The sequence below is a fragment of the Scyliorhinus torazame genome, chromosome 11 (assembly GCF_047496885.1).
Source record: "Scyliorhinus torazame isolate Kashiwa2021f chromosome 11, sScyTor2.1, whole genome shotgun sequence".
Lineage (NCBI taxonomy): Eukaryota > Metazoa > Chordata > Chondrichthyes > Carcharhiniformes > Scyliorhinidae > Scyliorhinus > Scyliorhinus torazame.
In genome coordinates this window covers 8,507,154-8,532,016 of record NC_092717.1, presented here as the reverse complement: position 1 = coordinate 8,532,016, position 24,863 = coordinate 8,507,154, and the positions used below count along the sequence as shown (strand labels likewise).

Below are 24,863 nucleotides of genomic sequence, written 5' to 3'. Positions count from 1 at the left end.
GGACACTGGAGGGGGTCTGACCTGCCCATCATGTTGGGGATTTCCCCAGGTTAATGACAACCAGAAACTCGCACCAACCAGTCCACACTGTAAACCCTGAGCTGGGATTTGTGATGTGTTCCACTTCTGTTCCTCAGTCCCCGCTGTGCAGATCAGAAAGTGGGTGGAGAATATTATGGTTTTTTTTGTTGTTGTCTAACTTGTCCTTTTGGCTCCACCCCAAAGGCGAATTGAGCAAAAGAATGTGTTGGCAGTAAGACAGAGAGAGTGAGAGAAGTGAGAGAGACACAGGGAGGGAGAGAGAGAGCGTGTGACAGAGAGAGAGGCACAGGGAGGGAGAGAGAGAGAGAGAAGTGTGACAAAGAGAGAGGCACAGGGAAAGAGAGAGGCAGAGAGTGTGTTACAGAGAGAGAGGGAGAGGGGGAAAGGGAGAGAGGGAGAGGGGGAAAGGGAGAGAGAGTGTGGGGGAAAGGGAGAGAGTGTGGGGGAAAGGAGAGAGAGTGTGGGGGAAAGGGAGAGAGAAGTGAGCAAGAAGCAGGGAGTGTGACAGAAACAGAGAGAGGGAGAGGGAGGGACACAGAGGGAGAGAGAGACAAGGAGAGGGAACAGGGAGAGACAGAGAGCGAGAGAGAGACAAACACACACAGAGCAGGGAGAGAGAGACAAACAGAGAGAGAGACAAACAGAGGGAGAGACACACAGAGGGAGGGAAAGACAGAGAGAGAGCAGACACACAGACAGAGGGAGCAGTGAGAGACAGGGAGAGAGACACAGAGAGCAGACACACAGGGAGCAGGGAGAGAGACACAGACAGAGGGAGCAAACACACAGAGGGAGCAGGGCTGTGAGGGCTCCAGCAGTCTCTCTCTCTCTCTGCGCTTTTGAAAAGTTCTGGACATTTTGGGGCTGTTTTGGAGAATGCCAGCAGGATGGCATTAGTGGGCAGGGTGCAGAGGAGTGGGCTGCTGGAGGTGTTGGTGAGGGACAGCTGGCACAGGGTGCTGGCCACCCTGAACCAGGATAACCTGGTGCTAAGCTGCGAGCAGCCCGGCCCCACAGCCGCCTGGAACGGGGTGACCAATGGAGCGGGTTCGCAGCCCCCTGCCCAGCCCGGCTCCCGGAGCCCCCGAGCCGGCAGCGGGACCGCGGGGCTCCGCAATGCCTTCAGCCAACACCCCGAACACGTCCCCGACACCATCAGCAACAAGAAGAGAAGCGTCCGGGTGATCAAGGTAATGTGGACTGGGAGAGAGTTAGCAAACTCATCCTGAGTGAGTGCCTGCTCATTCCAGACTTTAAACTAGCTTTAACAGCCTTTAACTATCTTTAACTAGTTCTAACTGGCTTTAACTACCGTTGACTAGCTTTAACTGGCTTTAACTACCTTTAACTGCCTTAAACTGGCTTAAACTACCTTTAACGAGCTTTAATTGGCTTTAACTGGCTTTAATGACCATTAACTGGCTTTAACTACCTGTAACTGACTTTAACTACCTGTAACTGACTTTAACTAGCTTTAATTGGCTTTAACTGACCTTAACTACCCTTAACTGCCTTGAACAAAGTGCCAGTGGCGTGAGCGGGAAATTGGCGTGTGTTCCCACACTGTGCGATGGGAGCTATCAGTGTCCCAGTGAGGGGCGAATCCCAACTCCAGCTCACCCAGGGGATTTTCACAGTATCCCCATTGCAGTGTTAACGTGAGCCTATTTGTGACACTAATAAAGATTATTATAACTGGCCCCAATCAGCCGGGTCACCCTGACCTACTCGAACCCCCCCTCCCAGTGTTTTCCAATCGTTATCTTATTTAGCCCACGCTCGCGTCCCGATCTCTCGCAATCTTGGAGTATTTGATCCGGGGAGGGCGCAGGTTTTCAAACACAGCACATTTTCACAAGTGAAGTTGTGAAGGTTCTGTTCCGGGATGGGGCTCCAGAACTCCTTTCCGCATTCCTGACTACGATGGTCTGGATCTGCTGTGATTTTTTTTCTCTCCTTTTGACCTTTAATTTTCTGCTCGGGATGAGTCGGGAGCTCGATTTTGTTTTTTTTGTTGTTGCTGTTACCTCCCATGTTTTACCTCCTCTGGTTTATTTAAAGAGTGACATTTATGTGCAGGGTAATGATTAACACTGGCTGCACTGCACAAGTGCCCCAGCAAAAGTTGGGAATCCCACAAGAAACTCTTCAAGTGGTTAACCCTTGAGGTGCTGAATGATCACCTCCATTTATAAAGTCTTCAGAACAGACATCTCTTGATAAGTTGGCTTGTATTGATGCAGCGCCTGTAACATCCAAGGTAATTCACACTAGCTTCAAAAAGATAAAAAAACAAAGAACAATACAGCACAGGAACAGGCCCTTCGGCCCTCCAAACCTGTACTGGTCATGGCTCCAACCTTTCCCAAAACTCTCAGCAATTCCTTGTGCCGTATCCCTCTATCCCCATCCTATCCGTGTGTTTGTCAAGGTGCCTTTTGAACGCTGTTAATGTATCTGCTACATCAATATGTAGGGCAGCACGGTAGCACAGTGGTTAGCACAGTTGCTTCACAGCTCCAGGGTCCCAGGTTCGATTCCCGGCTTGGGTCACTGTCTGTGCGGAGTCTGCACGTCCTCCCCGTGTGTGCGTGGGTTTCCTCTGGGTGCTCCGGTTTCCTCCCGCAGTCCAAAGATGTGTGGGTTAGGTGGATTGGCCACGCTAAATTGCCCTTCGTGTCCAAAAACAAAAGGTTAAGTGGGGGTTACTGGGTTACAGGGATGGGGTAGAGACGTGGACATGAGTAGGGTGCTCTTTGTAACGGCTGGTGCAGACTCGATGGGCCGAATGGCCTCCTGCACTGTAAATTCTATACCATAAGTCTATACCATATATGACTTCATCAATATTCACGGACAGCCATAACAAGACTTGAGGAACAGTTGCCTGTTGGTAGATATTTTTAAAGAATCATCCTTGGCATTATTTCCCCATGAATGTCACAATGAGCCACATACTTGAACTGTCACATCAAGGGGGGGGGTGGAATTGAGTGTGGGACTGGAATCACCTGTAGGTCCAGATTGTGGGGACGGCGGGTTGGGAATAGCAGATTCCCAAACCCCAAAGGGGCATTAGTGGACCAGTGGGTGGCACAGTAGCACAGTGGTTAGCACTGTGGCTTCACAGCGCCAGGGTCCCAGGTTCGATTCCCGGCTTGGGTCACTGTCTGTGCGGAGTCTGCACGTTCTCCCCGTGTCTGCGTGGGTTTCCTCCGGGTGCTCCGGTTTCCTCCCACAAGTCCCAAAAGACGTGCTGTTAGGTGAATTGGACATTCTGAATTCTCCCTCTGTGTACCTGAACAGGCGCCGGAATGTGGCGACGAGGGGATTTTCACAGTAACTTCATTGCAGTATTAATGTAAACCTACTAGTGACAATAAAGATGATTAGATTACATTAGTTGTATTTTTGCAACAATCCAACAAATGTGTGGCAACTTTCCCAGCTTTTAATTTTCTGTTTTTTTAAACCTGAATTTGAAGTCATGTTTGATTAGATTGTGACTCCTGGCCCCTGGGTTTAGGTTAAAATATTTCTTCCTGACTGCTCTGCCCAAGTCAGAGTATTCAGCAAACCTTTAGGGAAGGAAATCTGCCGTCCTTACCCGGTCTGGCCTTCCTGTGACTCCAGACCCACAGCAAAGTGGTTGACTCTGAGTTGCTCTCTGAAATGGTCTAGCAAGCCACTCAGGCCAAGGACTGAGACATTTATGGTTGGACAATAAGTGTTGGCCCAGCGTGAGCCAACTAAGCTGACCAGCCTCCAACCTAAACACTAGCAACAAAATGAAACATAATAATAATAATCTTTATTAGTGTCACAAGTAGGCTTACATTAACACTGCAATGATGTTACTGTGAAAATCCCCGAATCGCCGCACTCTGGCGCCTGTTCAGGTAGACGGAGGGAGAATTCAGAATGTCCAATTCACCTAACAAGCTTGTCTTTCGGGACTTGTGGGAGGAAACCGGAGCACCCGGAGGAAACCCACGCAGACACGGGGAGAACGTGCAGACTCCGCACAGACAGTGACCCAAGCCGGGAATCGAACCCGGGACAGTGTGAAGCAACAGTGCTAACATTGGTTTCCCTCCATTTACCATTCACTAACTTAATACAGGACAGTTGGAAATGTGTACAGCAGCCATGGAGGATTTGCTAATGATCCCCCAAGGAAGGGAATTTGTTATTTTTTTAATTCAATCAAAAATTTCAAACTGTTAAAAGGATTTTCTTGACATATTATTACAAATAGGTCAGTTATTTATCTCGGCCCGAGCTAATTTCTGCTTCTAGTCTCAAGGAGGCATTGATTATAAAGGAAGTAACAATAGTTCACATTACATGCAGCCAGGAACTACACTGAGAGCAAAGGAGCAGTGGGTTCAGGTTAATGAGCGTGAGGAGGAGGAACTTATATACAGATACAGTCTGATGTGCTATTATACACTCGGTGGGTCCTAGTTACCTACACATTGAAAGGCCTCACATTTACAGGGCAAGCAAAGTGTGGGAGAACCCAGTAATTTTCCTCCCACAGCCAAGTCCCGAAAGACATGCTGTTAGGTGAATTGGACATCCCGAATTCTCCCTCTCTGTACCTGAACAGGCGCCGGAATATGGCGACTAGGGGCTTTTCACAGTAACTTGATTGCAGTGTTAATGTAAGCCTACTTGTGACAATAATAAAGATTATTATTATTATGGCCAATTACTGTTGGTTCCCGCTCCCAAATCATTGACGTATTTTGTGACTAGCTGGGGCCCAAGTGCGAGACCCCATTAGTCACCACTTGCCACTTCAGAAAAGACCCATTTATTCCTCCTCTCTGTATCCTGCCTGCTGACCAATTCTCAATCCGTGCCAATAAATTTCCCCCAATCCCAATTTTTCCCGCTAACCTCTTACGTGGGACTTTAGCAAAAGCTTTCTGAAAACCTAAATACACCACATCCACTGGTTCACCCTTATCTATTCTATTTGTTTCCTCCTCAAAAAGGTTTGTCAAACATGAATCCCCTGTCCTAAATCCACGTTGACTTTGTCTAATCCTGTTGATATTTTCTAAGTGTCCTGTTATCACATCCTTTATAACAGCCTCCAGCATCTTCCCTGCTGCTGAGGTCAGACTAACCAGTCTGTAATTCTCAGTATTCTCCCTCCTTTTTTAAATAGCGGGGTTACATTTGCCCCCCTCCAATCTGCTGGGACTGTTCCAGAAAGTTCAGGATTTCGGAAGATGACAACCAACTATTTTCCTGGTTAACGCCTTTAGTGCCCTAGGATGGTGTGGGGGTGGGGGTACAATTGAGGGAGGTGGTGTTGAGTGGCTGGTGAAATCGACATTGCACCTCCCCCACTCAGGCCCCAGGGTAACATTGCCGATCCAGTAGACATCAGACTCTGTCAGCAGATTAAAGAGGACTTTACTGCAGGTTGATATAGAGACAGAGAGGACACGAAATGGGACTGGAGTGGGTGATAATTATTTTATTGCCCCTCCCTATGCTGTGCAGTTGTCACCAGAAGGGACTGATAAAATCAGGCCTACAGTTACAGACGGTAATTACTTTACTATCCATTCTAATTGAAAAAAACTTGTTTTTTCATTTGACATCAATCTTTATAAGGTCAAAGATCAGGCAACAGGACTTTGGCTAGGAAGGTTTCTGACAGCACAATAAGTGCACTTTAAAATTAGACTGCTGGAAAACTGCATTAAACACATTCTGGTGAAGGCAAAGGCCCTCTTAGAAACCTGTGTCTTAATTTAAGCACAGTTGTTAGCAGTGTTACTTCACAGATCCAGGGTCCCAGGTTCGATTCCCAGCTTGGGTCACTGTCTGTGCGGAGTCTGCACGTTCTCCCCCTGTCTGTGTGGGTTTCCTCCGGGTGCTCCGGTTTCCTCCCACAAGTCCCGAAAGACGTGCTTGTTAGGTGAATTGGACATTCTGAATTCTCCCTCTGTGTACCCGAACAGGCGCCGGAATGTGGCGACTAGGGGCTTTTCATAGTATCTTCATTGCAGTGTTAATGTAAACCTACTTGTGACACTAATAAAGATTATTATTATATGCACTTGCAAAATTTGCTATTTTAATAGCAAGTTCCACATTAAAAGGGAAAAGAAGGATTCAGCATCTCGAGTCAGTTTCATTATAGCTGCTCTGTGTCTAATTCCAATCTACTCACCTTGGTTCCAGATCCATTAATACCCTTCCCCAATACATATCTATCAATGGGGGAGACAATGGCATAGTGGTAACGTCGCTGGGCTCAGTAATCCAGCAGTCCTGTCTCATCTTCTGGGGACATGGGTTCAAATCACGGTAACTGATGGAATTTAAATTCAATTGATTAATTAAAATTCTGGAATGTAAAGCAAGTCTCGCGAATGGTGACCATGAAAACATAGCTGGTTGTCATAACAACTCATCTGGTTCACACATGCCCTTTAGGGAAGGAAATCTGCCATGCTTACCCGGTCTGGCCTACATGTGACTTCAGGCCCACAACAATGTGTTTGACTCATAGCTACCCTCTGAAATGGCCCAGCAAGCCACTCAGTTCAAGGGTAATTAGGGGCGTGGTGTTCCCCACATTCCATGAAAGATTTTTTAAAAATTGGTGTTTTCTATTAACCTTAGCGCCAACAGCATATTTCGTTTTGAAGGGTAGAGACCAGATTTCACTCCAGATTTTATGCTTCCGGACATCGCCCCTGAACAGCTCTCGACCTCCACCACCAGAGGAAATAGCTTCTCTCTATCTCACTGAGGTGTATGAAATTGAGGGTCTTAGGGTGGGTAGGAAGAACTCACTGTGGTTAGCAGAGGGGTCAATAACTAGGGGGCACAATTTTAAAGTCGAAATTTGAGGAGGGAGTTGAGGAGACATGTTTTCATCCGCAGCGAATGGAAACTCCCATTGTATTTGAATAATGCTTGGATATGCATGAGTGTCGCCATAACGTTCCGGGCTACAGACCAAGAGATGGAAAGAGGGATGAGGCCGGATAGTTCTTTTTGGGCTAGCCCAGACCGGCGGACTGAATGGCCTCCTCCTGTAAAGTTTCTGTGTCAATCTTACCAATGCCAATCATCAGAAACACCTCCTTCAGATCACTCTACTCGAAGGAAGCCTAATCTGGGCAACCTGTCCTCGAAACGTAACCCCTGTAACCCTGATATCGTTCTCATGAACCTACACTGGACCCCCTCATGTTTTATTTGTTTTCTTTCAAACCTGTTGATGAATTTTGCATTTTGAAATATGACACTTTATTAAGAGTTGGCGAACACATTTATGTGTTTTCCAAAGCCATATGGTACATTTTGAATTGAAAGTACTAGTGGAGAACATTGACACACTGTGGTTTCCATGCCAGGAGTCACATTGGGTGCAGTGTTGATTCAGGGGCCAGATTGGCTTCTTTGCTCATGGTCTCTGAGGGTTTTATGTTATCTGGAGTAACCTAACATCAGAGAGAGCCTCAATTAGTGCTCTTCCTGCCCCCGCTTGGCATAATAATCACAGATCGTTTTTGGAAAAACATTGCAAGAATGGAGGTGAAGCAGTAGAGCCAGTTGCCAGGGTTCCAGCGTCTGGGTTAATCTGGCTGGGCTGTAGTATTCTGTCACACAACAATAGCTCCATGGCCTCTCCCACCTCTCTCTCCGTAACCTCCCGCAGCCCTACAACCATTCCAGATCTCCGGGTTCCTCCAGTTTGGGACTCTGGTGTATCTCCAATTTGCTGTTCCTCACCACTGGTGGCTGGGCCTTAAGCTCCCAAAGTCCTGAGCTCTGGATTCCCTTTATAAACCTCTCTGTTTCTCTTCCTCCTTTAAAAACCTACCAGGTTTTTGGACAATTGACCCTATTGTCGCCCTGCGCGTCTCGGTGCCAAACATCCTTTGATAATTGTTGCAGTGAAGCACCTTGGGAAGTTTTGCTACACTTAAAGGCGCTATATAAATGCAAGCTGCAAGAGCTAAAGACAAGAGTTGAAGTGGGTTTGGTTTAACACCGCTGACAGTGCAGCGTTCTCTCAGTACTGTTAGCTGAGATCTTGCACTCAAGCCTCTGGGATGACGTTCTCTTCTGATCGCCAAGGTAATGCCATCTTCTTTTTTTCCTTCAAGCAAGAGGTCGGGGGCCTCGGAATTAGCATCAAGGGAGGCAAGGAGAATAAGATGCCAATCCTCATCTCGAAGATCTTCAAAGGTTTAGCAGCGGACAAGACTGAGGCTCTCTATGTGGGTGATGCCATCTTGTCAGTGAATACAGTGGACCTAAGGGATGCGACTCACGATGAGGCAGTACAAGTGTTGAAGAGAGCTGGCAAAGAAGTCCTTCTGGAGGGTGAGTTAGAACTTTCTCATTCTGAACAATACCGGGCCCAACCCAAGCCAACGTTACTTTCATTCTTCCCAATCGACAGCGAGATCGCACTGGAGCACATTTGAGGGAGGTTGTTTTAGCTCAATAAAAATAAGCCCAAATCTTCACTCTGGTCAAAGATATTGAGTGAATATTAATTATTAATCATTTGTGAAGTGAACTTTTGTATTGTCCCAAATAATGAAATATCATTGGCGCCAAGTTTTGAGATTTGTATTTTGCTGATTTCTGACATGGAGAGATATTAATGGAAAGTCTGTCGGACAGGTTGAGTAAAATCAATGGTTTGAGCGCTGCTCTCTCCATTAGCTGGGGTCAATTATTTACAGTGAGGTTTGTAACATATTTTGCCGTGTATCACCACAACATCTAACGCAGCACGGTAGCCTTGTGGATAGCACAATTGCTTCACAGCTCCAGGGTCCCAGGTTCGATTCCGACTTGGGTGACTGTCTGTGTGGAGTCTGCACATCCTCCCCGTGTGTGCGTGGGTTTCCTCCGGGTGCTCTGGTTTCCTCCCACAGTCTAAAGATGTGCTGGTTAGGTGGATTGGCCATGATAAATTGCCCTTAGTGTCCAAAATTGCCCTTAGTGCTGGGTGGGGTTACTGGGTTATGGGGATAGGGTGGAGGTGTTGACCTTGGGTAGGGTGCTCTTTCTAAGAGCCGGTGCAGACTCGATGGGCCGAATGGCCTCCTTCTGCACTGTAAATCCTATGATATTGTGACGCGTTGTAGAATGCCTGGGAAAGTAAGACTTGCATTTTATGTAGCGTTTTTCACAGTCACGTTGGTGGAGGGTGGGTTGGGGGGGGGGGCGCGGGGGGGTGCGTGCAGCTCTCCCTCAGCACTTCCTCGGCACTCCCTTCCTCACTGCTGCACTGGGAATGTCAGCCCGGATTTGGTGCCCAAGCCTTTGGAGTGGGACTTGAACCCACAAACCTCTCAACTCAGCTGAGTGTGCTGGTCGGACAGCTGTAGGAGGGTCAGAGTAATACAACGTGGTCAGTTTCTGGCCCATTACCAACCACAGAACAACATTGCAGAATCTCTTTAAATAAATCCCAGGCCCAGCATTAAGTTATTGGTTAATAATGTGCAGTAAAATTCTAATAGATCTGAAAAAAGTAGATGACCTGGAGGGTGCTTAATCAATATCTAACTAAACAAGTCAATATGGTGCAAGTGGCCATGATAGGTGGACTTTAGCTTCATTGTGACAGGCGTTGCGTCATGTTAGTTGCAGACAAATCATAAAGTTAGTTCATTTTTTAAGAAAGTGCTACACTCCTTTGTGCACCCATTCCTGATCCAAATTCCTGTGTTTTACAAGCAGTGCCCTGTACGTATTATAGTGAAACCTGTTACAGCCGACTAATTGTAGACTCAAATCCAATATTTTGTTGACCTCAGCAACTCCTAGGAATGTTTTTTGTAAGTGAGATCACAGGGTATGAGAAGGCACTGTGCAATGATAGTCGCTTCCTGTGTCTAGTGGCACGTGAGGCAGACAAAGCACGTGCTTCTATCTGTGTCCATAGCTAGTTTCTTTCTGGAACAGGTCGCTAGCTTGACACCGGAGGCTGTAGCTTGAGGGGAGAGTGGCTGGCCAAAAGACCCTCCCAGTCTGACCACCCGTCATAGGAATACTGGAACGATTCGCTGGTTGGTAATCAACCTGTTTGGCAGGTCATGGATGCACCAACCTTGGCCATTGACCTGAGGCAGAACATTCCAACCCCCTGACCTCTACCACCTAGAAGGACAAGGGCAGCAGACGCATGGGAACACCACCACCTGGAAGCTCCCCCTCCCAGACACGCACCATCCTGACTGGAAAATATATCAACCATCGCTGGGGCAAAATCCTGGGACTCCCTCCCTAAACAGCACTGTGGGTGTACCCACACCACACGGACTGCAGCGGTGCAAGAAGGCAGCTCACCCACCACCCAGCTCACCCACCACCTTCTCAAGGGCAATTAAGGATGGGCAATAAATGTTGGCCGAGCCACAGCCCGCGAAAGAATAAGTAAAACAGAATCTCACACGCAGAGCTTCTCGCTCAGAGGCAGGCGCTAGTCACTGCTCTGCTTGACCTGCCGGTGTGAAATGATAGCTGGACATTTATCTCAGATGCGAAACTTGTTCTTCTCAAAATGAGCAGGTGATTGTCAGCATGGCAGTAAGTGGGCCAGTATCAGGTGGCACGGCTCGGTGGGTGATCCTTGCTAGATGGGTTCAGGTAGTCTGGGTTCTGTGCTGTGTTCTGCAGCGAGTGCCAATTGCAGCAGGGCTATCGCTGCACGGTGCTGTGCAATCAGGCTGATTTCGGTAGTTAAATGACAAACCAGAGTGGTTAATACTTCAGTGCTACATTAGGTTCTGGGCACTCGCACTGAGAAAGGGGAGGCAGAGCGAGGCAGTGTCGATTGTAGAGGCTTATTTTGTGAAATTTCAATCATCATTGATTTCTTTCCCTTTAAATTCCGGGTGAGAAAGTCCCCCAGTCAATTGGCACTTGTCGAGTGGCTGGAGAAAGATTGGGCTGCCGCTGATCTGAAAGTCACTTTCAGCCATGGCGCAGGGAGTGTGTTATCCAGCTCTTTATAGAGCGCCGCGAGAGAGAGCTGCTGTCCGCTGCGGTCCGGGGGCGTCCCTCCCTCACCTCTGAGGTGGAAAGTCGTGGGTTCAGGTCCTGCCACTGAGCGCTGAGTCTAAGCTGACCTGTCCAGCGCAGTGGTGAGACCTGCATTGTCAGGGGGTGCTGCCCCCTGAGTGGCACGTTACAAAGAGGCCCCTGTTTGTGCTCTCGTGTACCGCGTGGAAGATCTAGATTTTTTTTTTGCAGAGGAGCAGGAGAGGCCAATATTTAGCCTTCAAATCACCGGCACAAAAATTATAGTTGAAAGCAAAATACTGCAGCTATGAAATGAAATGAAAGCCGCTTATTGTCACAAGTAGGCTTCAAATGAAGTTACTGTGAAAAGCCCCTAGTCGCCACATTCCGGCGCCTGTTCGGGGAGCCTGGTGCGGGAATTGAACCCGTGCTGCTGGCCTGCCTTGGTCTGCTTTCAAAGCCAGCGGTTTAGCCCTGGCGCTAAACCAACCACCAGCTACTGGTGATCTGAAATAAAATCAGGAAGAGCTGGAAAGACACAGCAGGTCCAGCAGCAGCTGTGGAGAGGGAAACACACAGGGCACGATCTAACAGGATTATAGGGGTCGTTGACGGTGCTGGTAGAAACGGGAACAGCCCCACGATCTACTGGCACTCCGGTTTTTTTCAGGCCTTAACGTGGGAACCCCCCCCCCCCACCCCCCCCGAGGCTGCACTCAGTCGCATTTCCTGCACTGAGGAGCTCCGCTCGTATGTGAAGGAAGAGATCATGGTGCCCCGACCTCCCGACTCCCCGGCATGATCCCCGGACCCCCCAAACCCCTCAACTCACCTGTTGGGGTACCTTGGCGAGGCCGGTGCATCCCGGGAGCCGGCCCCATCTGGCGTTGGCAGAGTTTTAAAAAATAAAACCCAATTCATTTTTTTTCCAATTAAGGGGCAATTTAGCGTGGCCAATCCACCTGCCCTGCACATATTTGGGTTGTGGGGGCGGAACCCACGCACACACGGGGAGAATGTGGAAACTCCACACGGGTTTGAACCTGGGACCTCGGTGCCGTGAGGCGACAGTGCTAACCACTGTGCCACCCCGCCGCCCCAAGGCGTCGGCAGAGTCAAGTGAGCTTTTAAACTCACCAACTCTGCAAAACTGTGGGCGGGATCCAGATTGCAAAATCTCATTAGACCAGTCGAGACGTAACGACAGTCGGGAATCCCAGAAGACGAGTCGGGAATCCCAGAAGAGTCCTCTCCTGGGAACTACCGGCTGCGACCCGTCCTGATTCAGACCGGACATGGCCAGTACATCGCGCCCAGAGTTAAAGTTTCGAGTCCTTATGACGTCCGCAGAGACTCTTCAAAATTGATCAACATTATCTTATTGCTGTTTATGGGATCTTGCTCTGCACACATTGGTTCCTACATCAAAACTGTGACTGGACTTGGGGGGGGAAAAATGCTTAATTTGCTGTGACATGCTTTAGGACATGTGAAAGGTGCTTCAGAAATGCAAGATTTTATTGAATGATTGATTGAGATGAAATTTGGATCGTTTCTAGTGAGAGGAAGCTGGAACATTAAAAGGTTCTCTAACCCAGTACACTGCATTTTGTCAATGGAAATGGCCAGGGAGAAATATTTTACATTCGAGTTATCCGAACAATACTCATGCTTTTAATAATACTTCCGCCTGTTGTAAGCTGATATTGCCAGCACCCAAAACAGCTCTCAGCAGATTCTGTCACATTGTTCAGTGGATATTTTAAACATAATCCCTTCAGTGAACAGCCTGTTGGTTGAAGCTATTGTAGATGAACAATTGGCAGAGCTTGTGCAAAAATGCCAGTGGTGAATTACATTGAATTTACAGCCCAGATTCAGGCCATTGGGCCCAACTGGCCTGTGCTGGATGTTTATGTTCAACTCAAGGCTCCTCCCACTCTGGTAACATTTTGCAAATGTTGGAAGTACCTAGCCGGTAAGGCAGAGTTTCAGATGAATGACCCCCCTCATCAGACCCTCCTCCCACCACAAATGGTCTCAACCTTCATCTCGCCCTATCCTTCTAATCCTTATGTGTTTAAGCAGCCACCAGCAAGTTCCCTTCCCAGCCACACACCACCCTGACCCGGAAATATATCGGCCGTTCCTTCACTGTGACTGGGTCATAATCCTGGAACCCCCCTCCCTAACAGCACTGTGGGTGTACCTACACTTCAGGGATTGCAGCGGTTCAAGAAGGCGACTCACCACTGTGGTGTTAGGTACACTAGTATAACACTGGCTGCAACTAGATGCAGATTAGATCAAAAAGATACTCCAGAGCTTGAAGTTAGTTCAATCAGGTTTATTGAACCAGTAGCACAGTTAGCACAGTTCTCTGTGAGTTCGACTCTCTGCTAACCTAAGTGTGGTTACTCTGTCTGACTGAACCAGACTAACTCTTAGCCACGTGCTGGAGGTGTGAGATTGTGACAACACCCTTGACTGACTCTCTAGATGTTCATCAGTGGAAAGAGGCGGAGTGTGAGTGCCTCGTGTCTTTTACAGTCACATCCCACCCCTGAGTGTCCTGCCTGCTTATTGGTCATGTCCTGTTCTCTGTGTCCATTAGCTGCTTGTCTGTATATCATTATGTGTGTGTCTGCGTATCATGACAACCACCACCTTCTGAAGGGGCAATTGGGGATGGGCAATGAATGCTGGCCTATCCAGCGAAGTCCACATCCCACAAATCTATAAAAAATAACGTTTGTATGTGTGGATATTATATACCTCAACCACTCTTGTAATAGTGAGATCCACATTCTCACCACCCTCTGGGTAAAGAGCTTTCTCCTGAACCCCCGATTGGATTTCTTGGTGACCATCTTATACCTAATTCTGGGCGCTCCTACGTGGAAATTTAATTCACCTTTCATGACCGCAGGACATCCCAAAGTGCTTTGCGGCCAGTGAGGTACCTTCCTGCCGTGCAGCCACTGTTGTCATTTAGGAAATGTACAAAGTCTTTTCTTCGTAACTAATTCAGCAGAGGCTGGAAAAGCTATGCCCGCGACTCTTTAAATAGTGCCGTGGAATCTCTTCCATCTCAGAGTTGATGAGCTGGATTCTGAGCCTCGGACGCTGCGACACATCAGGGAGGGGGAGAGGTACCTGGACGCTGTGTTCCGGGAGGCAGTCACGGCCATTAAATTAAATACCTTGAATTTGGCCAGTGGTCAGGGACAGGAGGGTGCGGCTGCGAGTGAGGCAGGTAGAGAGATCCAGGAGGTAGGGTTACAGGAGCCTCAGCCCTGGTCCCTGTCCAACTGTGGGTAAAAGCAAATTACTGCGGATGCTGGAATCTGAAACGAAAGAGAAAATGTTGGAAAATCTCAGCAAGTCTGGCAGCATCTGTAGTGTTGCTCGTTTTAGCCTTAGTTTAATTGCTCTTATTCTGTCACCTTTGCTCTTGAGTCGCCAGGTATCTTTCTGATACCGCCACGTGGTTCAAGTCCGAGTAATGATTAATAATCCAACACACCGCTTAGTAAGAGTTAAATCAACGCTCATTTATTCTATACAGCAATTAATACTTACACATTAATTCTACCTCTAAGCTATTTCCTACAACTAACAGGCCAAAACTTAACTTTGGAAATGGCCCAGCAGGACAGGGAAACGAATGGCCTTTCGTATGGGTTCTGAGCCTGCGGGATTCAAAGCTGGTACAGGTCGATAGTCAGGAGAGCCTATCTCGTAGCGTGCGTTAGAGTAAGACTTACGTTTCTTTCGGCTGTTGTTGGAGAGAGTGAAGAAGGGTGCAGCCGGGAGGAGAAGAAGGGTCGATTTGAACTTGGCCCCTATTCTTATAGTCCCCAGGGGCTTCCCGCCTCGCAGGGCGGACCCTGTTCCCATCAGCCTCTTCCGTTCGCCATTTTAAATCGGGGTTTGACCATTCTAATCGGGAGTTAGTCATTTTACGTGGCTACAGTAGGGAGAGAAAAGAGCTAACATTTCGAGTCCAATGAGTTCAAAGCTAAAGACCGAGAAAGTGGGAAATATTTATACTGTGGAGTGAGAATGAAAGATGAGTCATAGCCACAGAAACCCAGGGAAACCGGGTGCTAATGGCCACAGAAACCAAGGGGAAAGAGTGCTAATGGCAGTCCCCAGAGAGGACAAAAGATGTGAAAGGTCAAACAGCAGAGAAACTAACATCAGAGGATGAACTGTAGATGTGGGGGGAGGAGAAGGGGGAAGCAAAGAGAAGAAAGGTTAAGGAGAGGTGGATAAGATTGGGGGGGGGGGGGGATTAAATATGTATTAAGAAAGAAAGAAATGGTAAAAGACAGTTTCTCTCTCCCTGTCCAATAGGTTTGAGATTCTTGCTCCTTGTGTGGACGGGAACGGGGACTGCGGGGAGGATGGGCAAACTGACCTCAGCTCCGTGATACAGGGAACCATTCAAGTGGGGGGAGAGAAAAGAGAAATGTAGTCGTAATCGGAGATAGTATAGTTAGGGGCATATACACTGTTCTCTGTGACCAGGATCGAGAATCCCGAAGGTTGTGTTGCCTGCCTGGTGCCAGGGTGTGGGATCTCTCACCTGGGCTGCAGAGGAACTTAGAGTGGGAGGGTAAAGATCCCGTTGTCGTGGTCCACGTAGGTACCAACGACATAGGGAGAACAATAACAGAGTTTCTGCTAAGGGTGGATGAACAGCCAGGAGCTAAATTAAAAAGCAGAACCAAAAAGGTAATAATCTCCTGAGATTACTACCTGAGCCACAATCTAATTGGCACAGGGTCAGCAAGATTTAGGAGGTAAATACGTGGCTCAAAGATCGGTGTGGGAGGAATGGGTTTGAATTCATGGGACATTGGCACCAGTACTGGGGAAGAGGTGTCCTGTTCCGATGGGACGGTCTTCACCTGAATCATGCTGGGACCAGAGTCCCGGCGAATCGTATAACTAGGGCTGTAGATAGGGCTTTAAACTAAATAGCAGGGGGGAGGGCTTAGTCGTATGGAGAACTGAAAATCAAAGTTATGCACTTTTGAAAGAAGAATGCAGGTTTAGACTATTTTCTAATTGTGGAATTGCTCAGGAAATCGGAGGCACAAAGGGACTTGGGATTCTCTTACGGTTAACCTGCAGGTTCGGTCAGCAGTTAGGAAGGCAAATGCAATGTTAGCATTCCTGTCGAGAGGGCTAGAATACAAGACCAGGGATGTACTTCTGAGGCTGTGTAAGGCTCTGGTCAGACCCCATTTGGAGTATTGTGAGCAGTTTTGGGCCCCGTATCTAAGGAAGGATGTGCTGGCCTTGGAAAGGGTCCAGAGGAGGTTCACAAGAATGATCCCTGGAATGAAGAGCTTGTCGTTTGAGGAACGGCTGAGGACTCTGGTCTATACTTGTTGGAGTTTGGAAGGATGAGGGGGGATCTTATTGAAACTTACAGGATACTGCGAGGCCTGGATAGAGTGGACGTGGAGTGGATGTTTCCACTTGTAGGAAAAACTAGAAGCAGAGGACACCATCTCAGACTAAAGGGACGATCCTTTAAAACAGAGATGAGGAGGAATTTCTTCAGCCAGAGGGTGGTGAATCTGTGGAACTCTTTGCCGCAGAAGGCTGTGGAGGCCAAATCACTGAGCGTCTTTAAGACAGAGATAGATAGGTTCTTGATTAATAAGGAGATCAGGGGTTATGAGGAGGAAGGAGAATGGGAATTAAAAACATATCAGCCATGATTGAATGGGGAGCAAACCCGATGGGCCGAATGGCCTAATTTTGCTCCTATGTCTTATGGTCTTATCCACCGGAGAGGGCAGATTAGGCCTTGATTTAATATCTTGCTTGAAAGACATTGGGCGGGATTCTCTGAGCCTCCGCCCCGGAATCCCGCTCGGCATGGGGGCTCGGTGAATGGGCGTCAAACCTGAGATCGGGTCTGACGCCGCTCCCGCGATTCTCCAGTCACCAGAGAATCTGCTCGAATGGGGCGCACGTGGTCGACCTGGCGCTGGTCGGGGGCCATTGAAAGAGGCCCCCACGGCGATTCTCCAAAGTCGACTGGCCGAGTTCCCGCCATCGTGGTTCTCTCATGGTTCCACCCGGCGGGCACTCGGCGTGGCGGCTGTGGACACAGTCTGCAGCCGCCCTGGTGGGGGACAGGGGGATCCGTCGCCGGGGGTGGGGGCATCCAGGACAGCCAACGTTCCGATCGGGGGCCACCGATCAGCAGGTGCGTGCGATCTGGGGTGGGCCTATGTTGACGGTGCCGGTCCTTGGTGTGGGTCGGCCATGTCGTGCGGGGCGGCCGACGCAGGCCTCCGCGGTGCGCATGCGCGGACCCCCGACCGGAAGTGCAGGGCCCCGTATCGGCAGCAAAAGCTGCGAGGAGCACTCCGGAGCCCTGCTAGTCCCCTGCAAATTGCAGAATCACCCTGGACTTACTCCAGGTAAGCCCAGAGTGATTTGCACGCGCTTTTCTGCGGGCGTGGGGACATAGACCATTACTGGAGAATTCTGCCCATCACTTCTGACAGTGCAGCACCCCATCAGTACGGCACTGGGGGTGTCAGTCTAGATAATGTCCTCCAATCTCTAGATTGTGGTACTTGTCCCTGCAATCTTCTGCTTCAAAGGTGAGAGTGTTGCCAGCTGAGCCAGAGCTGGTAAACAGTGAAGTGATGAATTGGGGTGGAGTCCTGGTAAATTCACCTGGTTGTTACGTTATTTCAAACAAGAATCACTGAGAGGAACGAAACAGCCCGCCGTAGTGGGGTGGGGGGGTGGGAATGGTAAATGCAGCGAGCTGTTCAAAGGTCCACTGGCATTGGCCAAATCAGAGGTTTCTGTCAGTGGGAGGGGCCATAACATTACACCCACTATTTCTATTGAACAAACTAATTGAAAACCATCTGAAGAAGCAGATTGTGCGTTAGTTCCCAGCTTGCTTGCTGACCCTGTTAACAAGTTCTTTTCCTTTCATACACACACTCTCTTACGCACACGCTCTCTCACGTGCACAGGCACTCCCTGTCATATGTACACGCTCGCTCTCACACGTGTTCCCTCACGCACACACGCACACATGCACGCGCTCTCATAAGCACATGCTCGCTCTCGCACATGGCCTCACCCACTCACACACTCTCGCTCTCCCATGCTGGTGTTTGCTCTCGCGCATATGCTTGCTCTCTCACCTAGGTCTCTCACACACACGCTCTCTGGCTCTCGCATGTTATCTCTCTCACCCGCTCACTCCCTCGTGCACTTTCACTTTCATGCAAACGCTCACTCTCATGCACATGCTCGCTCTGCCCCATGCTCATTCTCACATGCACACTCACTCTCTCACATGCTCGCTCTGCCCCATGCTCATTCTCACATGCACACTCACTCTCTCACATGCTCGCTCTGCCCCATGCTCATTCTCACATGCACACTCACTCTCTCACATGCTCGCTCTGCCCCATGCTCATTCTCACATGCACACTCACTCTCTCACATGCTCGCTCTCTCACATGCTCTCTCTGACACACATAGATTCATAGAATTTACAGTGCAGAAGGAGGCCATTCGGCCCATCGAGTCTGCAACGGCTCTTGGAAGGAGCACTTTACGTCAGCCCACGCCTCCACTCTATCCCTGTAACACAGTAACCCCGCCTAACCTTTTTGGACACTAAGGGGCAATTTATCATGACCAATCCACCTAACCTGCACATCTTTGGATTGTGGGAGCAAACCGGAGCACCCGGAGGAAACCCACGCACACACGGGGAGAACGTGCAGACTCCGCACAGACAGTGACCCAAGCCGGGAATCAAACCTGGGGCCCTGGAGCTGTGAAGCAGCTGTGCTAACCACTGCGCTACCTTGCTGCCCATGCTTGCTCTCTCATGTGCTCTCTCCCATATGCGCTGTCTCTCATGCACACGCTCTTCCATGCACTCTCTCACACACACTATCTCTCATGCGTTCTCTCTCTCTCACACACACACTCTCGCCCGCTCACTCTCTCATGTGTTCTCTCTCTCTCACACACACACACTCTCTCACACACACACACTCTCTCTCACGCACACGTTCTCTCGCTCACGTACACGTTCTCTCTCTCACGTATGCGCTCACTCTCTCTCACACTCGATTGGCTGTAGAGATTGGGGGATGTTTTTTGGTCTACTTTCCAGTCGCTGATGAATACTGTCGCCATCAGCAAGTTCCCTGATAGTTTTGTCCACTTCAGTGTTTGGCCCAATCCCAGGGTCTGCTGTTTCTTTTCCCACTTTCCACACTCTCTCAATGTTTTGCTGCTCGATTGGGGATAGGAAGCTCTCATATCAAACAGAGAGAAGCTGTTTCCTCTGACAAGTGGCTCACTACCCAAAGGTCATGGACTTAAAATAATTGGGAAAAGCATCATCGGGGAAATGAGGAGAAATGTTTTCACACACAGGGGGGGTTAAGATCTGGAATTGGAACGCACATCCTGAAGGGATGGTGGAAGCGTTTTCCATTGGAACTTTCAGAAGATAATTGGAGTGGGATTGGTTGGATAGTGCTTTCAAAGAGATAGCATCGGTTGGATGGACCGAATAGCCTCCTTTTGTACCAAATGAGTCTGTGGTTCATGTAATACTTCAAGTGCTGCTTTTTAAAACCATGCAATGTCATTGGGTATAAGTATAGATTTGGATGACTGCCCTGAATTCATTTTTATAACGAAAAGAAAGCTAGGACATATCTTCTGGTGACATTAGTCAAGTGGATTGTCCTTCCCTTCCTTGAATGTATTAATCTGTTATACACCAACGATGTCCATTCAACAGGCCTATTTCAGACTACCCTGAGGAGGCACACTATCCATCATCATCATCATCCTAATGAGGGGCCGGCACGGTAGCACAGTGGTTAGCACTGTTGCTTAACAGAGCCAGGGACCCGGGTTCGATTCCCAGCTTTGGTCACTGTCTGTGCAGAGTCTGCACATTCTCCCCGTGTCTGCGTGGGTTTCCTCCGGGTGCTCCAGTTTCCTCCCACAATTCCCGACAAGACGGGCTTGTTAGGTGAATTGGACATTCTGAATTCTCCCTCCGTGTACCCGAACAGATGCTGGAACGTGGCGACTAGGGGCTTTTCACAGTAACTTCATTGCAACGTCAATGTAAGCCTAATATTATTATCATATCATTAGCCACTGTATGCTATGAGCGTCCTTGCGCCAACGATTCGGGAGAGGTCCCGCAGTCATTAAACAAGGTGATTGGGTTTACTGAACGTTGATAGGAGGAGGTGGGCTGCTAACATTCCATTTTGAACCATTTGCAACAGAGTCACTAACTGAGAGGGTGGGAAACAGTGCTCAAAGGCAAAGGTGACCAGAGGAAATGTCTTTGCACTGCGCGTTGTGATCGGGAAGGTGCTGCCTGAAAGGGCGGTGGAAGCAGATTCAATAGGAACCTTCAAAGGAGACCTGGATAAGCGCTTAAAAAGATAGAACCAGCAGGGTTATGGGCAAAGAGCAAGTGAGTGGGAGAATTGGGCAATTCTTTCAAGGACATAGCACACAAACAAAGGACCAAATGGCCTCCTTGTGCGCCGGATGATTCTACAGGCCTACGGTCGCATGTTCACTTTATGCTGTTTGCAAAAGATATGCGATTGCCCAATGGCAGTGCCTCTTCAGACTAAAGTCAGATTCCTTTTTGAGGTAAAAATCTTGGGCAGAGTTCAAAGGGATGGTTACCAAGCAACCTTCTTTTATTACTGCTAATCAAACCCTGTGATCAATGAGTTCTGCCTCTTTCTCCAACAAAGGATTATTGCAGCCAAAGTTCCATCCACACCGAGTTCCCTGCGGTTTGTGATTAGTATTAACCAGTGCCACTAGCTGAAAGCAAAATTTAAGCGTCAGCTCATTTCCAGGCGTGAATGCATGGCAGTGAATGAGGAGCAAAGCTCAGTGTGTCAACGAAGTGAGAGCCATCACCAAAAGAATCACATGAAACATGCAACACCAAGGGAGGCCATTGTACCTGCGCCGCCTCTTTGAAAGACCCATTCAATTAATCAGTCTCGCCGCTCATTCCCCTAGCACTGCACATTTTTCCCCGTCAAGTATTTATCCAATTTACTTTTATAAAGTTCCTGTTGAATCTGCTTCTGGCTCCCGTTCTGGCAGCACCTTCCGGATCGTAACAAACTCGCTGTGTAGACGTAATACTTCTCTGGTTCTTTTGATCTGTGTCCTTCTGGTTACCGGCCACAGTCAGTGGAAGCAGCTTCTCCTTATCGAAACTCTACGAGAAAGATAAAATCCTGGAAAAACGGGACTCCAAAATGGACGGAAGAATCACAGCTGGCATTCCCTCAGTGCTGCTCCCCTCTGGAAGCACGAGATCACGGAATGAGCCATGTGATATTTTAGCTAGAGGCGTTATCAATGTACTTCCAGCAGCAATGAGTGTGTACCTGCTTCTACAGAACCTGCTGCAGTCAGAACGTGGACCATATTTTACCAACACCAGACATTATCCTCGGGCTTTTCTTTAGTACTAAAATCAGCAGCAATTTTTGATAAACGCGGCATCCCCTGACCATGTAAGATGGCTGCCGATAACCTGGTCCGCACGTGCCCAGAAAACCAGTGACCTTGCGTCGCTGCTCCCAGCGTCTGCCCGCGAGGATCGTCTGCGCATGCATCGTGATGTCAGTAAGCTCTCGCGCACGCCTCCTCCGAGACACAGTGAAACGATACAACATTAATGGCTCCATGGAGAGATAGAGGTCGGGATACTTTGTTGCGGGTCCCCCCCCCCCCTTAGCGAGGATGGAGAATTTGGCGCGCTGTTCGCTGGCGGTGCGTCTCGCTGCTCCCACCGCTTGTTAATGGGATTTTCCATTGAAACCGCCCAATGCCACCGGGAAGCCCACGGGCAGGGACCAGAGAATTCCAACGCCCGGAGAATCCCGCCCGGTGTAAAATGAGATTTGTTCTTTTTACCGGTTGCTGGGGTGCATTGAAAGCCATTAACACTGCGACCGACCACTTGATCCATGTGTCCTAATGATCTATTTTGTGTCGATCCCTTCTCCAGTTAGCTAATCACAGCGCAGTCTGGGCAGATCTCCACCTTGGAGAACTTCAACCCCCACCAGTGCTTCCTCCACAGATTGGTTTTGGGTTGAATACATATTCATATGGTTCAGTTTAGGTATTTTCTCCATCTAGTGGATTTGGAAATGTTGTGTTGACTTTACAGAGCCAGTAAGAACACAGGAATTAGGAGCAGAAGTAGGCCATTCAGCCCCTCGAGTCTGTTCCGCCATTCAATCAGATCATGTCTGATCGCTTCCTGGTCTCAAATCCACCTCCTCTACCTGTTTCAGATATCCCTTTAACCTGTTTTTAAATCAGAAATATATCTATCTCCTTCTTGAAACCATTTGAATCAGATTCCACTGCACTATGGGGCAGTGGCATAGTGGCACAGTGGTTAGCACTGCTGCCTCACAGCGCCGGGGACCCGGGTTCGATTCCCCGCTGGGTCACCGTCTGTGCGGAGTCTGCACGTTCTCCCCGTGTGTGCGTGGGTTTCCTCCGGGTGCTCCGGTTTCCTCCCACAGTCCAAAGATGTGCAGGTTAGGTGGATTGGCCGTGATAAATTGCCCCTTAGTGTCCAAATGGTTAGGTGGGGTGACTGGGATAGGGTGGAGGCATGGGCTTAAATAGGGTGCTCTTTCCAAAGGCCGGTGCAGACTTGATGGGCCAAATGGCCTCCTTCACTGTAAATTCTATGATTCAGCGAGTTACACAAATTCGCCAACCTCTGCGAGAAGTAGTTCCTCCGCATCTCAGCTCTGATACCACATTGCTGTCTAAAACAGAGCTGGGACGATTTGAGACAGGCCATCTTTGGCCCTGGCTGCTGCCTGCTCTGTCGCTCGCAATGACATCAGGCAGTAACACCTTGAACTGCACACGCACGCTGTTGGCAGCTAACACAGCCTTTGACAACATGGTGCAGAACAATTTGTCATGTTGCAAATGACATACTTTTCTCTTTACACTGTGAGATGATAGGCAAGTCATTCAATTGGGCTATCATTGATACTTTCTCGTTGGCTGCTCATGCAGAGAACGGCCTTAATCATCACCACAAGGTGGTACTGTGTCAGCTGGGGGGGCTCATTGAGTAGCACTCTCGAGTCAGGAGGTTGTGGGTTCAAATCCCACTCCTGACACTGGAGTACAAAATCCAGTTTGACAATCCAGTGCAGTACTGAGTGAGTGCTGCGCTGTCAATGGCACCAACGCCCAGGTCAGACCTAAAGCTGAGGCCTGGTCTATTCCTGAGATGGATGTTAATGACCCCTTGGCCCTATAATCAACAAAGACCAGGCAAGTTTATCGCTGGTGCCCTGGACAATATTTATGCCTCAAAAAAGCATCACTAAAATAGGTTGTCCACTCGTTATCTCTGCTGTTTGTGAGAGTTCGCTATGTGAGAATTGGATGCCGGGCTTCCTACGTTACAACACTTTAAAAGTGCTTCATTGGCTGTAGAGCGCTTCGGGGTGGCTTGGAGACATGAAAGGTGCTGAAGAAATGCAAGTTCTTTCTTTTATTTGTGCGTTTGTAAATTTATACGCTTGAGAAAGATATCCTGAAACGATAGTGTTTCTTTCTCACTGTGGCTTCCGAGTGCAACTCAGAGCAGCGCTTTGTTTATTTTATTCAATCGATTGTGTGATTGGCACCGTACTTTCGACGAAGCATCAAGGTCTCAGAGAGTACACGGAGGAGATTTAGGGCCCAATCTAAGGAAATGGGAAGAGAGTCCCACAGCGAGTGGGTTTATCCGCGTATTTCCCGGTGCTCACAACGCCAAGAAAGACCCCGCTATCTAACGGCCACCTGATTAAGATACGGTGCCAGAGCGGAGCACCTGCACCCAAGGCCACACTCAGCCCCATGCTCTGCAATGAGGTGCTCCGCTCGCCGGAACTCCTCAGTGCGGGAGAGATCGGAATTCCATTTTAAAATTGCGTCCTGATCTCTCGAGCTCCCGTCGTGACCCCTGAAGTACCCCCCCAACAAGCCCCAATGTCCCCAGGACCCGCTGCACCCCCCCCCCCGTTCATTCACACTGTGTAAAAAATGCCAGCTGGCAGTGCCACCGAGGCAGTGCCATGTTGGCACCCAGGTGTCAGTGCCAGGGTGCCCAGTTGGCACCAGCAGTGCCAGGTGCCACCCTGCCCAGCGGGCATTCACCTGGGGGCCTCCAATCCCCTGGGAGACCCCCACAAGTGCCGTTGCGCCTGATCTCTGCTTGTAGAGACCAGCACTGAACGGCGCTCGCCCAAGGTCTCCGAGACGAAGGGATAGATCCCAAAGCCTTGGTTACCTCAGGGAACTGCATATTGTAGTTAGACTAGCTGTCTTGCTCTAATCTGCAGATTTGTCAAAATTTTATCCCGCCCACAATGGATGGGCTACACACTCCATATCACGGCGTCTCACAAGATTGCGTTAGATCCGGCGAGGGATATCGAGCCAGGTAGATCATGGGAGCGGGATCTCCCGGCGGTTGCCGATCACGTTGCGCTGTGGTGCGCTGCTTGTCGGGCTCAGCATGGCCGGTAGCTCGCACCATAAATAGAATAGAACAAGGGACTTCAGTTATCTGGAGAGCCTGAGAGAAACTGGGATTGTTCTTGTGAGAGGAGAGAAGGTTAAGGGAAGGTTTAATGAGAATTTTCAAAATTCAGAGTTTTATTTATTTTTTATTTATTCACAGG

The 24,863-nt window shown here is 49.0% G+C and overlaps 1 protein-coding gene and 1 long non-coding RNA gene across 2 annotated transcripts in view; one reads left to right on the top strand and one right to left on the bottom strand.

Moving 5' to 3' along the window:
* The first annotated feature begins 544 nt into the window (after nt 1-544).
* sntb1 (syntrophin, basic 1) overlaps nt 545-24,863 on the top strand; it is a 145,709-nt gene continuing 121,390 nt past the window's right edge. Inside the window, exons 1-2 of the mRNA XM_072466915.1 lie at nt 545-1,232; nt 8,190-8,409. Of these exons, the coding sequence (XP_072323016.1) occupies nt 930-1,232; nt 8,190-8,409 (523 nt within the window). The 5' untranslated portion in view covers nt 545-929. The remainder of the gene's footprint in view (nt 1,233-8,189; nt 8,410-24,863) is intronic.
* Nucleotides 13,394-21,363, bottom strand: LOC140385098 (uncharacterized). Its single transcript, XR_011933284.1, has 2 exons — nt 21,197-21,363; nt 13,394-14,414 (listed from the first exon to the last, which is right to left on the bottom strand). It is a non-coding gene; the product is annotated as an uncharacterized lncRNA (long non-coding RNA).